The following is a 21,290-nucleotide window of genomic DNA, read 5'->3' as shown; positions in this document are numbered from 1 at the left end:
TGAGCAAAAGAATAAATGAAGCATATTCATCTGCATCCATCAAACAGATGATCCTCAACATTATCATAACATAATACACAATGCTCATCAACCGCCATTCCACTTCTTACGAGCCTCTCATTTGTTGAAAGTTTGTCGAGAATAATCTAACAATACACGTTATGCATATACATATACTCGAACAACTAAAACCACTTGATGGATTCAAAATCAACAATATTTTAGTTATAATAAATTATGGGTTTAATATAAAATTATATTACATCAAATTAATAATAAAGAATAAATCTCAATTTTTATTACAAAAGATGGAGAAAGACTAACGTGAAGATGGATGGTAGACGGGTATAATTTTGTAGATTTTGTATCGCACTCGCTTCAATTAAGGGATGCATATAAGTTTAGTGGACAGTAGGCGAGTGTGAATGTAAAAAGTCATACCCGCCGTAAGTAGTGGGTAGGTGATGGGTTTAACACCCTACCCACTCCGCATTTTTCCACCCCGCATCTACCTACCCACTAATTACCCATCATATAAATTTTAGATAATTGTGGATTTAGGTATAATTTCAGAAGTTATTCTATAAATCTTAAGATTTTATAGGACATGATTTACAATTTAACCAAATGTTATGACATAAACTTTACTAATCTTTGGTTTATTTTATTATGCTTATTAATGGTTGTGTTTGTTTTATATTTTGTTGCTTATGTAATTTGTGAGGGTGTTATATGGATGGATATAAGTGGCGTACAGACGGGTACGAATGGATGGTGGATTTCCAATTGGGTAGTGGGTGTGTGGTAGATTTGAGAATATACCCGAATGAGCATGTGTAGATTTAAAAATTTTACCTATTGTGGGTAGTGATTAGGGATGGGCATGGGTCGGGTTTCGACCAACCTGACCCTACCCAACACAAAAAATATATACCCTTCACCAACCCGACCCAACCCAAAATAATAAAAATATTATTTTTATTCCATAAAAACATTGATTTAATTAAAAATAATAATATATAGAGGGATATTTTTGTAATTATACCTAAATATATAAAGTAAAATTATATTTTTTGGGCCAAACCGGGTATTTTTCACTCTAAACCTAAACTCGACTCGACCCAAACATCAACTTTAAAAAATCAAACCGATCTGGCCCCGAATTTTTTTATAAAAAAACCCAACCCGATTGGGTCTGGTCAAGTCCCATGCCCATCCCTAGTAGTGATAAGTAATGGATAAAAAATATTAGGAGGATATAAAGATGGAGGAAGGGGTATATCTGTACTCGTCCCGTCCGTTTGTCATCCCAAATATATCTATGACAGTTGCAAACACATGAAGATAGATGTGTCGAGAAACGATATAAAAGAATATTGAAACAAATTATAAACTAAACTCAACAACAATAATATTTAGTAAAATGGGAGAGCGAGTGAAATAGCCTCAAAATGTAGCATTACGATTCAAGATGTCAAAAAGTTATCCAACACCAAGTTGTGAATAAGTTTAGAGTTTATTAGTGATGGTTACAGAATAATATACTAAATAATTATATATATATATATATATATATATATATACACTAAATAAGTATGTATAGACATAAGCAATGTAGAGTTTGTATCGACTATGATAAAGAAAGATTAAGACGAAACCCTCAATTATTTATATGTGATCCATCTATTTAAATTCCTTTAATTATCACAAGAGTGAATATATAGTATACATGGTACCGAAGAGGGCCTACGAAAAAGACGGTGATACAATGAGATTATGAGTAGAAATGAGAAAAAATATATATATATATATATATATATATTAAAACTTAATTTAAGAAAGAAGAACACATACATCCATCACAAACTTTTTATATATAATATTTGTAGAAACTTACCTTCTTCCCTTACTGGTTCACACACAAACTCTTATACTTGTCTATGTATGGCAGTCAATGACAATTTTTTCTTCAGACAAAAGGGGGGGGGTAGAGAGAGATGACTTTAACGCTTGAGATCAGTTTGTCCTAATTGTTGTTGTTGTTGACTCGAAAATAAGTTTTCTCATTCTTTTTCTTAAAGAGCTGTGGACTTGTAACCCAGTACCCAATGTTCATCTTTGATTCTATGATGAACCCTATCAAGTCATAAAAAAAAATTCATAGTGAAAAAAAGGAAGCAAACCCTAAGCCAAACACCCTGCTTTCCTCAAGTCAGAACTTGCCATCTTTCCCACCGACCAACCTTAAAACTGTCACTAAATTAGATGAACAATATACACATATATTCATGCAATAGTTATATACTAATTTATGTTCATATTTATTCCTTGCATCAAATTATAATGAAAATACGGTAGAAGTTTAGTTTGTGCTTATAGTGTAAGAAGGTAGCTGCTAAGCAAACAAGAAAAAAACTACATTACTACTATGTAGCTCAAATGCAAACCAATAAAAATATACATTTTTATTATTATTTTAAAGAAACCACGAACCCATCCATCTCTATGAATCAAGACCATCTTTTTTAGAGGGAAAAAAAGATTTAATAGTAGCATTTTTTAAGAATTTGATCTCGGAGGTATCGTGCTGAAAAAAAGGAACCCTAACAAAAAGGTTGCTTTTTTCACCTTTTTAATTTGTCGTAAGAACAATTCTCAGGCAACTTGGAAAAGAAATGGTGACAGAAATGAAATGGCCGCCACCTTCTGGTGCTTCTTCTTCGTTAAGCTACTGTAATGAGTGACAACTGAAAGAAAATAAACTAAAATTGTAAAATACTAGTACTAAAAAAACCCACCAAAGAGAAATCCATTAAATTTGTACATCCTTCTTCAAATTAAACCCAGATGAATCCCATGATGATCAGCATATTAAAACACCGACTTATCAAAGAAGAAGAATGAAGGCGATCAACAGGTCAAACAAACAAGAGAAGTGATACGAGGGGGGGGGGGAGAAGGAGGAAACATTCCTGTTTGTTAATAAGAGGGACGACCTGTGGCCCAGTAGGCCTCAGCGGGTAATTGGACTGAGTTCAGAAGATTTGGTGGCAATCCTTGGCCGAAAGATCCGTTCGGATCTTGCAATAGTTGTTGCTGCTGGGGCGGCGCCGGCTGCTGTTGTTCACTAGCCATGCTTCCCGGTGAGCCTAAGGGTCCACTTCCAGGAACCGGCGCCGCCGGTGGCTCCTCTTCTTCCAATGGAAGCCTTTCATACGCCGCATTACCAAAAGAAGCCGCCATAATCACCACTGGACCTGAAGCAACAAGTGGACCCACCACGGTTCCTCCAACCACCTGTCCTTGACCACCGGCTAAATATATGGTTAACCCCGACGCAGCCGGCGGTGCCGGAGGGGGTAAAAACGACCCAGAAAGAGATAAAATTTCGAATCTTCCATGTAAAGTCACGACTGCACCAGGAGCACCAGGTTGGCGCAAGGTCACATTCGTTACAGTTCCGCTCCCACTCAAAATGCTAACCCCTCTTTGTCTTCGCCTGGCGAAATTCGAAACGCTTTCCATAACATCACAGCAGTCGGCGATTTCCATAACGTGAGATCGGAGAGCATTGGCACTGTCACGAGTTATGATGATAGGTGGCTTAGGCTTGTTCTTGGAACCCGCTGGTCTGCCTCGTGGTCTCCTCGTGATTTCACCTTCAGCACCGGGGACTATAGATGGTTCTTTGCCTTCACTGGTGTCTGTACCGGAAGTGCCTCCGCCTCCCATGGTGTTGGCCGTTTCTTCTCGATCTCGTTTTTTGCCACGGTTTTGTTCGTCCTCGGAGCTTTGTTGCTGTTGTTGTTGGTGGTGTTGAAACTGATGTTGCGGGTTTAGATGAAGATCTCTTGTGAGGAAAGGAGGAAGTGGGCGGCCATGACCTGTTACTGGGTCCATTTGTTTTCTTCCCTTCAAATTTCAAACCTAATTAAACAAGTAGATAGCACATGCAACAAAGAACCAACTGATCAGATAAGAGAAACGATAATAGGGTTCTTGATTTGGGTTCTTGATTTGGGGGACGGTATCTTTGACTGATCGTGTAACTGCTGGTTTCAACAGAAAAGGGTTTGAAGCATCTGGCAGCAGATTTTCAGGTGAAACAGCTGAATCAAGTCAAGCCATGCCTCTTTTCTGCACTCTTCATGTGAGTCTGAGATGGTTTTTTTGTTAGATACTTCTGGGCTCTCTTGTATGAAGATCTAAGTTTTTGGTTGAGGGTTTGGGAGGAAATGAGAATCAGCAGTGTTGGGGTAGAGTTAAAGAAAATAGGCAAAAATGTGAGACACAGAGAGAGACAGAGAGGTGGTTTATGGGTTTGTGGATGAATTGTTTGTGCCTTGTAGCTAATAGTGTTGTTGTTGGGTTAGGGTTAGGGTTAGGGTTAGGTCAGGTCAAGGCATTCCATCAACGATGATAAGAGGGACTAGGGTGATTATATTGTGGAATCAAGTTAAAATTTTTGTGTTAATTCTTACCTTACCATCCAAATTTATTTTAACGTTTTTAGTCAAGTTATTATAAAATTCAAATCAATTAAAACTAAATATATTAATTTTAAATTAAAAATAAAATAAATTAAAATTTTAGAGAGTATATACTATATACACACAACCTTCTTTCAAAGAAAATTTAAAAATAATATGATATAATAAATTAATTTTGATAATTATTATTTTAATATTTAAACCTAATAAAATTTCAAATAACTAATAGTTAATTATTATATAATTTAATTTATTTGATATTTTTTTTATAATTTTTTTTAAAACTTTTAATGGACATTATATAATTTTATAATTATTTATTTATATTTACAAATTTATGGATTTTTTATTTTTAAAATTTTCTAAAAAAACAATTTTATTTTAAAATTTATAAGGACTCAAGGATATCTATATTAATTATTAATAAAATTTTAAATATTTAAAATAATTGTATTCAAACTGGTTTAAAAATCTAAACAACTCTAAAAATTTAATTAAATTAATCCAAATTTATTTTTTATTTTAAATCCAATCGAATTGTACTCAATCTTAATAATCAGTTTTTTGATATAAATATATGATAATATTTATATTATTTTAAGAGTTAAAATTTAATTTTATATTTTAATATTATAGTAGTATCTTCTTGGTTTCCATGTCGATTCTAAAGTTTTGCATTGATTAATTCGGATTGACTCGTGTCGTACTCTTGACTTTGGTGGGTGAGTCTCCCAACAGAAATTTTTTACATACACAAATATTAGAACTCGAAACATTATTTAAAATATATCAAATTTCTTACTACTTAAATCAATTTCGGTTAATAATATTATATTAGTATTAATTTGTCATAAAAAATAAAATAATTTAACAATTTAAACCATTACTTACTTTGTGTGGTAAGCCAACATGCGCATGGGAGGTGTGTAGGACCTCCCTTTTTTCGCTCTCTTTTCTTGTTTGTCTCTCTACAGTCCCCACCATTGGACCCATAAACACCCCACGTTCTCCCCTCTTCTTTTTCTCTCTTTCTCCTAAATGTCTCCGGATTTAAAAGCCTGCACTCTTTGATCATACTGTTCCTTAGTTACTTTCTCTACAACTTCTTCCCTTCGTTTCACTCTCTTTAACTAGTACAAATCCTGAGTCTATCTTCAGGTGGACCAAAAAGTAACCTACTTTCTGTTACATGAAACAAGTTCGTTGAAGATGACAAGACTGCTCCCATTTGTCACCCTTTTATACTAGGATTCAATATAAAGCAATATATATATATATACACACACACACGGAATGTTTGTTCTTCGTAAGGGGTCTCTTTCATAGGATTCTTATTGTTTGTTTCGTCGTCCAAGCACTAAACTAACAGTTTACAAGTTGGTTTCATAAATAAGCTTTAGGTGATTTTATACATAGGTAGGTTAAGCCGATAATCAGTTTGATATCATTTAAGCAAGTCTCATGCTTATGTTTAAATTTTTGTATATACAAAAAATCATCGATGTAAAATTCACCCACCAAAATCATATGTGTGACCTTGATCATTACAAATGAATTAAGGTTAAACTTTATTGGAATGCTTATTTAGTACTGTGCTGAGTATTTTAATAATTGGAGAAGGCGAGAATATGTGTTTGAAAGATGTAGTATTATTTCTGGTTGGAAACTGAAAGAAGGTAAGCGTTACGAAATGTGGGTTTTGCTTTGCATGGTGCCGAAAGGAGTGATCTGAGCTGAGAGTCGGTCAAAAGAAACGTGGAACGAAAGAGGGAGGAGATTGGTAAAATTTAGCTCTCGAATTCAATTTGAATCTATATTTTATACCATGTTAAATTCATATTTTATAAATGAAAATTAACGAAGAGTTTGGTTTACCTTTTTCTTTATTAAGCAGCTATGGTAAAGTAATATTTATTTTAAAATTTTCAATCATTTGACAAAAAAAATATTCAATTATTTTATTATAATCGTTAATACCTGTGCCTTTTAATAACAATAATTCATTTAATTTATTAATTAAATGAATTAGAGTTCGGTTTGAAAATTAGATATAATATGCGGGGATATTAAAAGAATGGAGGGCATTAATGGTGCATGTGGGTCATGGGAAATTGGAGTGGGAGCCACAGATGAGAAAAGAAAAAGGATCAGAATAGTCGGGGCGTGTTGCAAGGAGGACTCGCGTTTCTAGGAATGAATGAATGAATGGATTGGTGATATCTATCTATCTATCTGCCTCTGCCTGTCTTCTTCTCTCCTTGGCCAGGCAGTCCGCCACTGTCTTTGTCTACAATCTTGGCGCTCATCTTTATGTCGGGGGCTCCTCTTTTAGTAACCCAAACCCTAAAATATTATCGTATTATTAATCACTAATTTATTATTGTTATAAATTGAATTAATTATCAATTTATTATTATTTATAACAGTATAATTAATATTACAATTTTATTTTGATCTACAGTACTTCCCCGCCTCTTTAATCAATAATCTATTATCATTTTCCATAATCTTACTCAATTAAAAGGTGACAAAGAAATAAATAATTATCGCGGAGAAAGAAATCAAAACCCAAAATCCTTTACATAGAGCTACTAATTTAAGTTTGGAATTTATGATAATTCCATCAAAAGTCCATATTAATTCTATCATCTTCATCGGTACCCTGCTAATTTAAGTTTGGTCCAAACGCAAACACTAATACTTTAATGCTACTGCTTGAGACATTATTTTAATCAAAGCCCTTTTTCATACAAACCAAGTGTCCAAATTAACAAATAAATAATTAAGCTAAAGCTAATCCATCACGGGAGTGGGCCACCTCAAGGGGAAATTCCATGCGAAGGGCAGCTTATCGCTTCGAATCTAGCATTCGTGTATGCATGTTCTCAATCCCTTAAAGTTCGGAGGGTAAACGGGTACAGTTTCGTGGATTCTGCATTACATCCGCTCTAATTGAGGCGGGATGGGTATAATTTTAGCGGGTAGTGGGCGGATATAGATTTAGAAAGTGGTACCCGTCGCGGGTGGTGGGCGGGGTAATGGGTTTGAGACATTACCCGCCCCGCATCTGCCCACCCCACATCCGCCCGCCCAGCTAAATATCCATTAAATTTTGGACCATTATGAATTTAGTTGTAATTTTAGAGACTAATTTATAAATTCTAATATTGTATAAGATATAACATGTAATTTATCCAACTCTCCAACAAATAGCAAAGGATATTTTGGGCATTCCTGTCTCCATTGTCCCATCAAAATCTGTATTCAGTATAGGTGGAAGAGTAATTGGTTCTTATTGTAGTCGACTATTTCCGGAGACGATTGAAGCATTAATGTATGCTCAAAATTGACTTTGGGCCGATATTAAAGGTAATATTATTATTTAGTTTATATTAGTTGTCAAATTGTGCTTAATTATCTTATTAAAGTTTAGTTACTAACTTATATTAGTTTTACTTTTTATTATATATGTAGGTAGTAGTGAATTTAAATTAGAGTGCTCTCAGTTGGAGAAAATAGAGAATGATGATTGTAATACTGGAGTATTATATGTCATAAATATTACCTGAAATTTTAGAATGTTGTGCCAAAGAACAAAAACATTATATGTTTGTCATTTATGTTTATAGATTTTAATTATGTCCTTTATTATGGTGTTTTATGTATTTTAAGATCTATATTAACACTTAACTTAGATAATCCTTGGATTATTTTATTATGTTTATTAATGGACATGTTTTTTTTATGTTTGTTGCTTATGTATAACTTAAGTTTGATGTCAAGCGGGTCTAGACGGGTACGTCGCTAGTGGATGTGGGGATGGATTTGAGAATGTACCCGCGTGGGCGGGTGTGGATTTGAAAATTTATACCCATCATGGGTGGTGGGCGGGTGGTGGATTAAAAAATATTAGGTGGGTATGGAGATGGGGATGAGGTATCTGCACTCGACCCGCCCGTTTGCCATCCCTACCTTCAAGGAGCTGATAATTTCATATCAGGGTTAATTAACCAAAGTGGGTTGAGATCGTTGATCCCATTTCTATTTGTCTTCAATGGAAATTGAAAGCTCCAACTCACAGTTTTCATTTTATTGCTAATTAATGGAGCATTGCGGCAATTTTTTCCCACTTTAATTATGGTAAATTACGTGTTTAATTCATAAACTATCAGTTTTGATTTGTTTTAGTACTTAAACTTTTAATTTTTTTCAAAATCATATCTAAAGTTTAGTTTTTGTTTCATTTTAATATCACGTTCAGAATTTAACTTTGGGTTTATGGAAAAAATTGAAAGTTTAGGTGCTAAAAGTGTTAAGTTTTTAACGGCGAAATACTAAAATGAAACAAAAACTAAATGTTAGAAATAATTATGAAAAAATTAAAAGTCTAAATATTAAAACAAACCAAAATTAATAATTTAGATATTAAATGTGTAATTTACCTTTTTTTTTAATTTTTAGGAACCGATTAAACAGCCGACCAAACTGAAGGGTAGTCATGTGATTAGATAGCGACTGTTTTGGATTCATTATTCACACCATCCCTTCATCAGATTTAAGATACTAATATTGCAAATGGTATAGCATTAATGTCAACGGGTTCGTTTCTCTCCACCTCGATGGAATAATGTTGAAACTTGAATAAGATTCTTTTTTTAAAGCAAAATGGTTGTCCTTTTTTCCCATATGTATGGAGTAAGGGGGAAGTAAGATAGTAGATTACCCCCAACACCAGGTTGAGAGTAACTTCCGTAAGAGACCTTCGAATTATGAAATACCCTCCGTGGGACTCGATCCCACGACCTCAAGGTTAAGAACATTGTGCTCTAAATATTACTATTTCTTTTAAATATTTATCTTAATTCATAAACATACTAATCAATTAATTAAGTAGAATGTTGAAAAATGACACGAACTGATTTATTTAAGTGTTTAAAATATTTATTGTTGTTTTTAGAGGCCACAGGTTCGAACACCAATAACTGGAGTAGGGTAATTGAACGTTCATTGTCAAATGATTGAGAATATTTAGAATGAATACTACTTTATAATTACCTTAACTTAATTAAAAATAACAATGTTAAGAAAATGAGGTTTAATATGCATTGATGTATGATGTTTTTTGTAAGATGTTATTGCCTTCAAAGTACAAAATAAATGATGACAGTGAGAAACCACTTTTTCAACTGCCTTTTGCATTTTAAATACATACATACATACATACATACATACATACATACATACATACATACATACATACATACATACATACATACATACATACATACATACATACATACATACATACATACATACATACATACATACATACATACATACATACATACATACATACATACATACATACATACATACATACATACATACATACATACATACATACATACATACATACATACATACATACATACATACATACATACATACATACATACATACATACATACATACATACATACATACATACATACATACATACATACATACATACATACATACATACATACATACATACATCATGCATGCATGCATGCATGCATGCATGCATGCATGCATGCATACATACATACATACATACATACATACATACATACATACATACATACATACATACATACATACATACATACATACATACATACATACATACATACATACATACATACATACATACATACATACATACATACATACATACATACATACATACATACATACATACATACATACATACATACATACATACATACATACATACATACATACATACATACATACATACATACATACATACATACATACTTATTATAATTGTTGTGTAAATCTGGGAATCATTGGAGTTGGGCATTAAACTTGATGGTTGGGGTGAAATTGTCATTAAGCCTAGATAGTTTGGTATAAAAAATTAAGCCCGTAAGTCAGTCGATTTATTCGAGCTCCCTCGTCTTACTACTTCAAGCCCAATTAGGCTTTGTTAAAGAACATTTGGGTTAATGCCTCAATTGATACCTTTTGTATTGGGTAGGGGTCTTCAAATCCGAGTACTCGGTTGTCCGGGTAGTATATTTATCAGCCCGTGACCTGATCCATTAAGTCCGGGTGCCTGGTAGTCAGCTATCCTTAAAATCTATGTACCTGCATTTTCGGGTCACGGGTACCTGATTCATATATATATATATATATATATATATATATTTTAAATAATCACATAATAAATAAATAAAATTTAAAAGTTCATAATACACAATCCATACACAAAAAATAGTGATTTAAAATTTAGTTTTAAGGATATATATATATTAAAGTTTATTTTCAAAGGAAAACATTAAAAATATTAAGATCGATCATATTTTTTCATTGAATCTCATATTAAAAATTATATTAAGAAAATTAAAACTTAAACTTTTAAGTTAAATTACATAATATAAATCTAGAAAGAATTTAGGAATTTAAATTTAATTTGAAGGTAAAAATATTAAGAACCTAAAATAAAAAAAATTATAATTTAAACTAATATATATATTAAAACTATCGAGCTGGGACGGGTACCCGGTTACAAAAAAATTTGACCCAAACTTAGCCCAACTACTTGGAAAAAAATCACGGGACGGGTCCCCAGCCCGACCAGATAATTGTTTTTAGAGAATTATCCGATTTTTTAGGTTATGGTCGACATGTCAAGGGCTGGATCAACCGAGTCGGGTATTTTTGAACACCCCTACTTTTGAGCTAATAACCCTTGGTACATCTTGTTTTATCATTTATTTTTATCATTAATTCTTAAAAATACTTTTTAGTTCAACCCATCAAGTGATCTTAACGATTAAATATAATATTATTTTTTAGGGTCTTAAGTTCGAATAACTATATAATCACTTCAAACTATTTTAAAAAGTATATATCAAATTTAAATTAAAGAATAGTTTATCATATGGCATGACTCAATTGATCTATAGTTTAGAGTTAAAAAAATGTTATGTTTTAGGGTCGGATCAATAAGGTTGATTGTTTTGTTAGGATGTTCAGATAAAACTATAAATTATTTAGGGATAAAATTAAAGATCATACAAAAATCAGTCCATATAAAAATATTATTAAATATTTGAGTTGATAATAATAATAAGTTAAATTAAATTTTATCACATTCCCAATATAGATAAATATAGATATAAAAATACATATTTATAAAATTTGTTAAAAATTTATTTTAGTTGGGGTGAGAGACTTAATTCTAATTTTTAAATTTTAACTTATTATATTAGTAATAAAACCCTAATACTCTATTCTATTCTATTTATATTTAATCTATAGAATCTCATCCTGATTCCATATTTGTTTAGTAGCTAGAAAAGTTGGCGAATGAAAGTGAATAATTTATTTGTAAATGAAAAATATAATCATAAGTTTAGCTACTAATGTTTATAACTTTTGTTAATTTAGCCTGAATTCTTTCTTTAGCCTTCACATTTATTAGATATAATGCCCATACTACTCAATTTAGCCTTAATTTTTAATTTTTGTTTACATATTGACATATTTCATGCAACTTTCGTTCCGTTTATATGACGATTTTTATTTTTTAATGTATTTTATGAATCTCATCGTGTGAGCATTACACGAGCACTAACAAATGACTTAGATTCCATAATAATTTTTGAACACCTAGATTTTTTTTAAAAATTGTTTATAATATTTTCAAATTTTATTCTTAAATAATGTGAGATTATTGAATGAAAACTATATCAGGAGCAAATTCGGGTACTTAAAAATATATATAGTATTAAACACATAACTATGATGAAATCATAAACGAATTTAATGATTAAAAGAATTATTGTATTCTTTAAAATTTAGAAGTTCCGAATTCGAACAACTATATTTCATGATATGTATTTTATGAAAAACAAAAACACCAGAAAAGGAAGGAAAACAGGACCACCTTTGATTCCACAGTTGAAAAATCCAAAAAAAAACACGTTTTATGTTATGGGCCTATTGACCCCATCTCACCTTTCTCCGATCTTGCCCCGGTGCCGGTGTTTTTGTAACATCTAAGAATTTTTAAACATTTAATAAAACGTTAAGAAATGTATAAGAATACACTTATAAAATTTAGAAAAATTAGAATAATAAAATTATTTATCCAAAGCTGAGGAAAGCAATCTTAAACTTAAAATACATTAAGCGGATATGGCTGATAAATTACAGAGAGCTTAATGGTAAATTCATTAGATTTTCAGACTCGGCTTCAAAAGATAGAGCGGCTCTTCTAATATACAAAGAAATTTTAGTAGCCGGAGAATATTCAAAGATTTGACCGTCCTCAATGATCTTTTTAACTTGTACACTCTGCTGCCTTCATCATCGATCGAAATTCTTTGAAGTCCACAAACCCATCGCCGTCCTTATCAACACCTCTAATCATGCGCATACACTGTTGAAGGCTACACTTGTTGAACCCAAGGCTATTCAAAACGTTACGCAACTCTTTGGCCGATATCAACCCATTTTTGTCACTATCGAAGATTAGGAAAGCATCCATTAGATAATCTTCGCCGCCGTTAGTCGCTCCGTCGTCGCCGGTGTCATTGACGACTGCATGCATGAACTCGTCCAAATCGATGTAACCATCGCCGTCGAAATCCATTTCTCTTACCATTCCTTCGGCAGCTTCGGAGGCCGTGGACTTTTCATGTCCGAGGCACAGAAGCAATTCGCTGAGCTCCAGTGGAGATATCTTTCCATCCCCATTCGCGTCCATCACTTTGAAGACTTGTTTAAACTGACCCGATATCTCCAAGGCGGCGAAAGACGATGTTTCCAAATCGAAACTCGACGACAACCGTCGACGCTTTGATCTTCTCTTGCACCGGTTGACATTAAACAACATTTGAGCTCTATTAGACAGAGAGATCCAACAACTTTTGCAAGAACTTAGCATTGATCCTAATAAAGGGAAAGTCGTAAATGAAAGGTACTTGTCGTGCTAGGACTGGTTGGTGTTATATGAGAAAAGCTGAAACCTGAAAGTTATGGCCCTTTTAAAGAAACATAATAATTTGTCAACTTATAATAATTTTATGGAGACAATAACCCGTGTAAAAGACTAAACAAACCCCTTTGAGAAAGGATAATTTCCATCATTTTCAGCGTGGTGAATGGGATGGAGAGAAGGGTAGTAATGGAGACTTAAATATAATGATAAATTTATTTTTAAACGATGTGCTGATCAAGTCTTGTCTGGTGGATGCCAGCTGAATTGATAAAAGAAAAAGAAAAACAAGCAACGACCGAAATGGGGCCGGCACATTTCGTTTTCAACTACACTTGTGCTTGTGTTTGTTGTTTTTTTTTATGTCGCGGCCGCCGCAGCTTTGCCTTCAGTACAACGTTCTCGACTTCTTATCCGACACTTCAGCACACTTCCAATCTCATTTGATGAAGAGAAAACATGGGAGTGATGTTTTCCTCCATTAAGTCAACCCCTTGTTTTTCTTTCGTTCAAACTATGGGTTTGATACAAATCATGGTTTCAGTCCATCATTTCGAGTTTTTACTGCCTCATTGAGGTAGAATCATTTAGGAAACAAAGACAAAAGGAAGTTTCAACCTCATGTGTCTAATAAGAAAAATTCGTACAGAAAATAACTGTTCTGAAACTCATTTAAATGGAAAAATAATAATAATAACTATCATACAACAGAACATTCCCAACTGAAATCTATGAATTCAGAAGAGCTCTTCATGCACTGAAACTATATTTCCGGTAACAATTATTATAAACCAAAAGTGAGAATGGAAACAAAGAGTTAAGAGGTAAAAGAAAGCAAGTATATCACACACCCAAGATCAACACGATCGCAGTAAAACAGGACCAACCGAGGAGCTTAGCACGTCACTAAGAGCTGTCTGGATCTCATTTGAACCATGCTCACAACTTATCAGGCTCGAAAGAAGAGGGAAGAATTGAGCCAAGTTCTTCTCGAAAAATGCATCACCCAAACTACTAATAGCCTGGAGAGTCGCCACGATAAGAGGTGCACGGGAAGCCAGTTCTCTTCGTTTCCCAGAAACTGAAGGAATCAGCCATTGACTTTGCTCGTTGGGAGATGTGTCGGAAGTCTGCCCAGAACCTGCAGTTTCTATATAAAACAACAATACTTCCTGGCAAAGATCAATAAGATGGGGCTCCACTTCAGCTTCCTGATACATTAGAGGCCTATCTATTATCAGATTCTGCAAGAGTGTAAGGCAAAATTGATACGACTCATTCTCAAGACGTATTAGTGGATGGTCTTGCATTTGGGCCATGGGACCAAGATCTTGAAGCTTGGATCGTAGCAGAGTATCGGTGTTGATCCTGTGAGCATGGGAAGCCACGTCATGCATTGCATCATATAGGACTAATGTGCTCTTAGCCGAAAGGCGAGTTCGATACAAGTTGTAAATTTCCATCACCGCCTGTCAATATAATAAGAACAGCAAAATCAGACCCAAAATTAAATGTTAGCCCATGCCAAACTTCAAAACAAAACCAATTATTCATTTAGACATTTGTACAAGTATAAATACAAAAGAAAATAAAACAGTGACAGTTGGCACTTGTTTATTTTAGAAATTTGAGATTTCAAAAATAGTCTCAACAAACAAGTCTTTGCTACATAAATCTCAAAATGTGATTCGATTAAAACAGCGGCGTTGGTTATCAACATTTATAAAAGTTCAAATCTCTTCACATGTTTTACGATATAAGGAAAAGTTTTTAATGGTTTTTCAATATTAGGATGAGAAGTCTCACCTGAATCAATAAAAGCTGAACAGCGGCTCGGCATTTCGCATCCGATAAAGCAGCATAAAGGCGCTGTGTTCTCAGGCTTTCAGAATCACCTTGAGATGTGTCCAAACCAGCAGAAGCCTCGTATAGTTGGCCATTCAAAGCATGTCCATTGCTTCCAGCCATGCTGTCCGCAGTAACAATGTAAGAAAAATCAGGGAGTGTTGCATTAGTTGCTTCTTTTAATGAAGAACCTACTTCCAGCCACCTCTCCTCAGAAAATCGATCTCCAGCAATGCTCATCAAACGAACAAATGCAGCAGTTCCAATACCAGCTAGGCTTTGGTGGGGACGCTTGATAAAACTTACAAGTAAGGAGAGAACCTTCTTCAACAGTGGATTGACTGTATTATAAAAATTCACAAAAAGATCTACAACTAATTGGAGTGCCAATGTACACGTCTCGTAGAGCCATGCATCTTGATCAAGTTCATCCATGTCGTTAACGATCCCCTCCTCATGTGAGTCACCACCCGCTGGATCAATACCATGACGCACATAGTCAAAAATTGGAAAAAGGACAGATTCAAATACCCTTTCCCACAAAGGCAATGAGAAGAGGTGACCATGGATGCGCAAAGTTTCAAACAGCAATTCTAAAGCACTCTTCCTAATTTCAGGCCTAGGGTCAAAACTAAGTTCTGATAAACCTGCAAAGCAAAATGCGATGTGAGTTAAGGTCAGAACAAAATGCATTTCTAAAGTTTGAAGATAAAATTAACAACAAAATCTCAAGCGAGTACTTCATTATTACTTACCAGCCAACAAGGGGAACCATAAATAGAGTTGATCCTCCTTATCCATGAGCTCCCCATTCTCTTGTCTTCCATCTTTTCTATTATGAGGTAAAGATGGAGGAATCTTCCCACATTCCTTATCCTTTTTCTTTAATGAAGAGCCAAGATCGCCTTCTGCAAGTTTTTGTAGCACAGAAGCGTAGAAAAGCAATTGCATTGAGGCTAATGTCTTTGTTGTATCTACTATTGGTGAAAGCAACCAAGCAGTTCACACAATCAGTGAAGGTGGTTGTTTCTGTTTCAGTTATGTACGGGAAATAGTCCCGAATAATCTTTTCCATTATCTCAAAGGCTAACAGTACAATGTTTTTGTGGTTGTCATAAGCTGCAGTAGCAAACACCTGAAAAGAATTTATCAGTTGAGTCATAAAAAGATACAGATTAAGGTTTCAAAATTAGGATCTATACTATAGCTATTAAAAATTCAATACTATAGCTATTAATAATTCAATACCATGAACATGCTCTTCCACCCTGATTTGACATTATTGACACGAGATAATACCATCTGTGAGACACATCTAATAATTAATTCTCGGATTTCAACAGCACTACTCTTGCGCATAACAATAACAAAAGGCTTCATAAATTCATTCTGGAAATTGTAATTCGCCAACTCTTCTCGCTCCAAAAATTTCATCGATAGTTGCCGTAAAGAGTCCATTGCAAAAATTGAAATCGAGAGATTTTCAGAACAGCCAATGGTCACAAAGAAATCAGAGAGCACATGCCAGACGTTTGACCATACAAGCCTGATCCGGTTCATGTTATAGTGCCTGTCAGTAGATCGGCAATTCAGTTAAGAAACAAAAACAATACAGCAGGGTCCCTATAAAATAATATCGTTGCAACTAGAAAACAATTATTTTAAAGAGGTTGAATTATCACAAATGTAAATTATATATTTAAATTTAACGAAAAAATTAAAAAAAATCTATATTTTCTATCTTTATACATGTATATTATTATTTTCTTTTACTAGAAAACATGAATGACTCGTAAATGAGAAAAACTAGATAGAGTTAGCAATTAACATTTACTTATAATCTCAAAAGTTAATATACAAATATAAATTGATGTACATGCGTTAGAACTGGGGGGAGAAGAGAGGCATTTCAAGCACCAGTCACCTTAAATAACAACTTGCTACATAAAAAAATGCACCGAATGCAGTAGCACATTGCAAAAAAAAAATATTAATATTAATTATATGATTTTTTTATATTTTTTTAGGAATGATTAATTTATATATTTACCAGGACCTAAAGAAATATAATAAATTTATTATTTGTGGGGGGGGGGGGAGAGAAGCGGCATTTCAAGCACCAGTCACCTTAAATAACTGCTTGCTACAACATAAAAAATGCACTGAAAGCAGTTGCACATTGCAAAAAGAAAAATATATTAATAATATTATATGATTTTTTTTAGGAATTTTTAATTTATATATTTGCCAGGACCTAAAGAAATATAATAAATGTATTATCTTATGCATTTAGCAAGGTTATTATCTTAATGCACTGGCCTAAGTTGGGATTATAAGATTTGATTAATTAACCAAGATTACTTATTAAACAGCCATTTATTGAGGTTTTACTGTATCCTAGCACCAAGTTAAGCCAAAGCAAGAGAAGTGGAACAAATCTTACGCAATCTCAACAATCTTTGTAAGGCTGAAAACCCGAGGATCAATGTAGATCGCAACTCCTCCATCGACACCTTGCACAGAGCCTTAACAAAGTCTATGATAGCCTCACTATTCAATTTTTGACTACGTGTGAATATCGATTCATTTCAGAGCTTCCAATTTGTTCTAACATGTTGAGGTTAGACACTAAATTGTCCATCTGTTCAGATGTGACTGCCCCAGGTGAATTACCTCCAATACCAGCACCATCATATGAGCCTCTCATCACAGCAGCAGCAGCAAACTGAAATTTTCCTGGTCCCTTTTTATTTAAAACAGGAAGGGTAGTTGACTTAGCTTGCTTAGATTTTTCTGACTCATTCTGTGGGAAGGCAAAAAAAGTAGCATCTGGAGGAGCACCCTCTCCCAAGAGATGCAAATGCTCGAACCGGGATACACAAGTCAAAATATGCTCCCAAACTTCTTGTAAATAATTCCCATCTTCATCTGCAATTGTAATTATTGCCTGTTAACAATGCAAATGAAAATTTCAATGTTAAATCCTCAGACAAATGGAATTTTTATTTGAGATCAAACAAATGGATCTCACTAAATCGTTCCCTAAGGCCAGCTATCAAAAGGTTTCTATTTGCAGCAAGTACATGTGTTGGGGTTGGGGGGGGGGGGGAGAGAGAGGGGAGAGTACCAAATTCAGTTAAAAACCAGCAAATTTGAACTAATGACAATCCTCTTGGAGTGAGATTGAGCATGTCAACCATTCGTTACCATCTCTAAACCAAAGTTACAATGAAAATATGCAACAGCTAAAATGAAATAATATGTTCCCACTGATGTGAACATCCTGCATTACATAGTTTGCCAAGATTCAATCATCTGAAAGGGGTTAGGTACAAGGGAAAATCACAAAATTGAACATAAAATAAAAAATCTCAGAAGACATAAATAAGGTCACTAGCAACATATCCAGTACAGATGAAACAAAATACTAACCTTGATTGCATCTATATTTTTTGGTTTGATATCTGCAGGAGAATGAAGTGAAGTAAACTTAGCTAATGAAGTCATAAATGCATCTCTATGAGTCTTCAAGGACATAACAGCGGTAACATGGATTGCATAGCGGAAGGCTTCAAGACATAATGCTATCACTTCTTCATCATCACTTTGGTCAAGAGGCACGCTGAAGGCAGCCAACATTGGAGCCCAACATACCTCAATCATGAATCTAAGAATCACTACATCTGTGGCTGCATAATAAACTGACCTACATATTGCAAGAAGAATGGAAATCAAGGGATAATAAAAAAAAGTTTCTTCAAAAAGGAAATGCCACTTTTCAGGAAACATGTATTGCTAACTGAGGCGAAAAATCCCATTAAAAGTACAAGGTAAAAGTGAATTTTTTTTAAATAGAATATAATAATTACTAAATCTAAAAGCAACAATTGGATGACGATACCTATTGCAATTTCACTCATTAGAATGAATCATAAAGTCAAATAAATATTTTAAAAAGACATAAAAAATCGACTTCAGCAATACAAAGTACAACAGAAATCTCTCTTATACTAGAGCATCACAATGAAAACTTAAAAAGGCGGAAATTCTTACTCAGATTTGCGTGCTTTCTCTTTAAATTGTTCTTGCATGTGCCTGATAAGATCATCACTGGTCTCCATATGCTGGTCTTCATCACGCTTGCGTACCACAATATTCAAGATACTATCCAAACCTAATATTCTATTAGAGTTCACAAACTGCTTCTGTTGCAAGGACAAATCATCTTTCATTTTTATCTCATTTCTTGATATCCTTTCGAATAATGATCTTAAGTATTCTTCTCGCAAATCTTTTCCATCATCTATGCCACGATTGTTTCTTATGAAATCATCAGCTGACATCTGTACAATTCAATTTAGGAAAAAGAGGATCAATATTCTTGCAGTAAATGTCAACAGTATCATATAGAGAACGTATGTGCACCTTGTTCTTAACCATAGGGTTATGAGCATCAGTATTGAGCATTATGACAGAGTAAGCAAGGACATATGCCGTATCAGCACTGATGAAGGCCATTGGGTTACATTTGCAGTAACGCTCAGCAAACTTTTCCATGATTCGATCAATCTTTTGTGCCTCACCAGGCAACCTAAAACCTTGCAGAAAAGCACGGATTGCCTCATCAAACTCCATGCCTTGAAAGTCAAAAGAGTCGACATAGGCATGCATTACTTTCAATGACAAATCTTCCCTTTCTCCAAGATAGTCACCGATTAATGTTTTGTTCAGATCAGATGCATTCTTAAGAAAAGCAGCTATCTCCTCTGGGAATCACCAACCTTATTTGCTTTAATCAGAAATTCAATTCCTTTCTTAGGTTTCCGATTAAAAAGAGATATACCTTCCTGCCATCAGTTATAAATTAGATTTCACAAATGATGATCATACTAACAACAAGACGAGGTCACAGCAGTTTATCAGATATTATTACATACATACCTGAAGTTCAAGCTTGTAAGCTCGGCGTTGCTCAATCGTTAAAACATCAGAAGCTTCATTAGAGGCTTCAGAATGAGAATCTGATCCTTCAGCAGGTTCATCTTCGTTCGCAATTGCGATGGGGACAGGTTCAGGACTGCTCTCATCTTCAAATCTCTTTGCAGAATACGGATCAGGAATGCGCAACTGTTTGTTCATCCAGTCTCCCATCGATTTCAAAATAGAAACCAAACACTTCATGGCTTCAAGTTTCATGGTTGCTTCCTGGGGTGGCAATAGTGTTGTAGTTACGCCAGGAGGAACACCTTGAGCTGCTCTCAGAAGTCCATTGACCATTCTGGAAAGAACCATAATGAAAAAATGCAAAATCTATTAACTACAGCAAAAAGAAGTTGGGTCTGATTCCTTTATTCGAGTGTGGATCATACCTTTCAAATATGTTTGATGAATTGACATCACAATCATAGTTGATAAAGATATCTACCAAGGTCTGTGAATCAAAACAAAGCTTTTCCAGAAAACGAAGAACTATCATCTTTTGCTGAAAGCTAGGTTGAGCAACATTTTCCAAGACCCTAAGAACAATCATAGGGAAAAATACTCCAATCTCGGCTTTCAGGCCAGCTCGAAACCGTGTCACCAGACTGATGAAAATGGAGCAAGAAAGCTGGAAAACAATCATAAGAGTTGAAGCGCTATTCTTCAATAGTGATAGACACAAGTATTGCTTTATGGCACCTAAAAACCTGTACCACCACAAGCATATCCACCGAGAGAGAAAAAAAGTTCAAATTCAGAATAAATATCAGAACATATAATGTGACCAAACAAAACACTGAAATGTGTATAAGCATTAACAAGGTATGTCAATTTTAAAAATATATATTATATATATGCCTCCATGCTAAGGCACGAAATTCATCTTTCAAAACTTAAAAAAATGCGATCTCAACACAAATTGAAAAAAATATCAGACAAATCTAGATGAAAAGGTGGTTCTG

The 21,290-nt window shown here is 34.1% G+C and overlaps 2 protein-coding genes and 1 pseudogene across 2 annotated transcripts in view; all 3 read right to left on the bottom strand.

Moving 5' to 3' along the window:
- Positions 1-2,638: 2,638 nt before the first annotated feature.
- LOC120199580 (AT-hook motif nuclear-localized protein 22-like) lies at positions 2,639-4,346 on the bottom strand. The gene has a single exon (XM_039200622.1). The coding sequence runs from the start codon at positions 3,898-3,900 to the stop codon at positions 2,980-2,982; it is 921 nt and encodes a 306-aa protein (XP_039056553.1). The 5' UTR covers positions 3,901-4,346; the 3' UTR covers positions 2,639-2,979.
- An 8,322-nt stretch (positions 4,347-12,668) lies between these two features.
- Positions 12,669-21,290, bottom strand: part of LOC120199577 (probable calcium-binding protein CML23) — a 16,145-nt gene continuing 7,523 nt past the window's right edge. The window contains exon 2 of the mRNA XM_039200620.1: positions 12,669-13,503. Within this exon, the coding sequence (XP_039056551.1) occupies positions 12,847-13,452 (606 nt within the window). The 5' untranslated portion in view covers positions 13,453-13,503 and the 3' untranslated portion in view covers positions 12,669-12,846. The remainder of the gene's footprint in view (positions 13,504-21,290) is intronic.
- Positions 14,178-21,290, bottom strand: part of LOC120199576 — a 9,139-nt pseudogene continuing 2,026 nt past the window's right edge.

Source organism: Hibiscus syriacus, unplaced genomic scaffold, assembly GCF_006381635.1.
Source record: "Hibiscus syriacus cultivar Baekdansim isolate YM2019G1 unplaced genomic scaffold, ASM638163v2 tig00005459_pilon, whole genome shotgun sequence".
NCBI classification, from domain to species: Eukaryota; Viridiplantae; Streptophyta; class Magnoliopsida; order Malvales; family Malvaceae; genus Hibiscus; species Hibiscus syriacus.
This window is presented reverse-complemented; position numbering and strand designations above follow the sequence as displayed.

What these genes read in the sequence shown, in the direction of transcription:
- LOC120199580 (XM_039200622.1), bottom strand. Translation starts at nt 3,900, where the DNA reads ATGGACCCAGTAACAGGTCATGGCCGCCCACTTCCTCCTTTCCTCACA.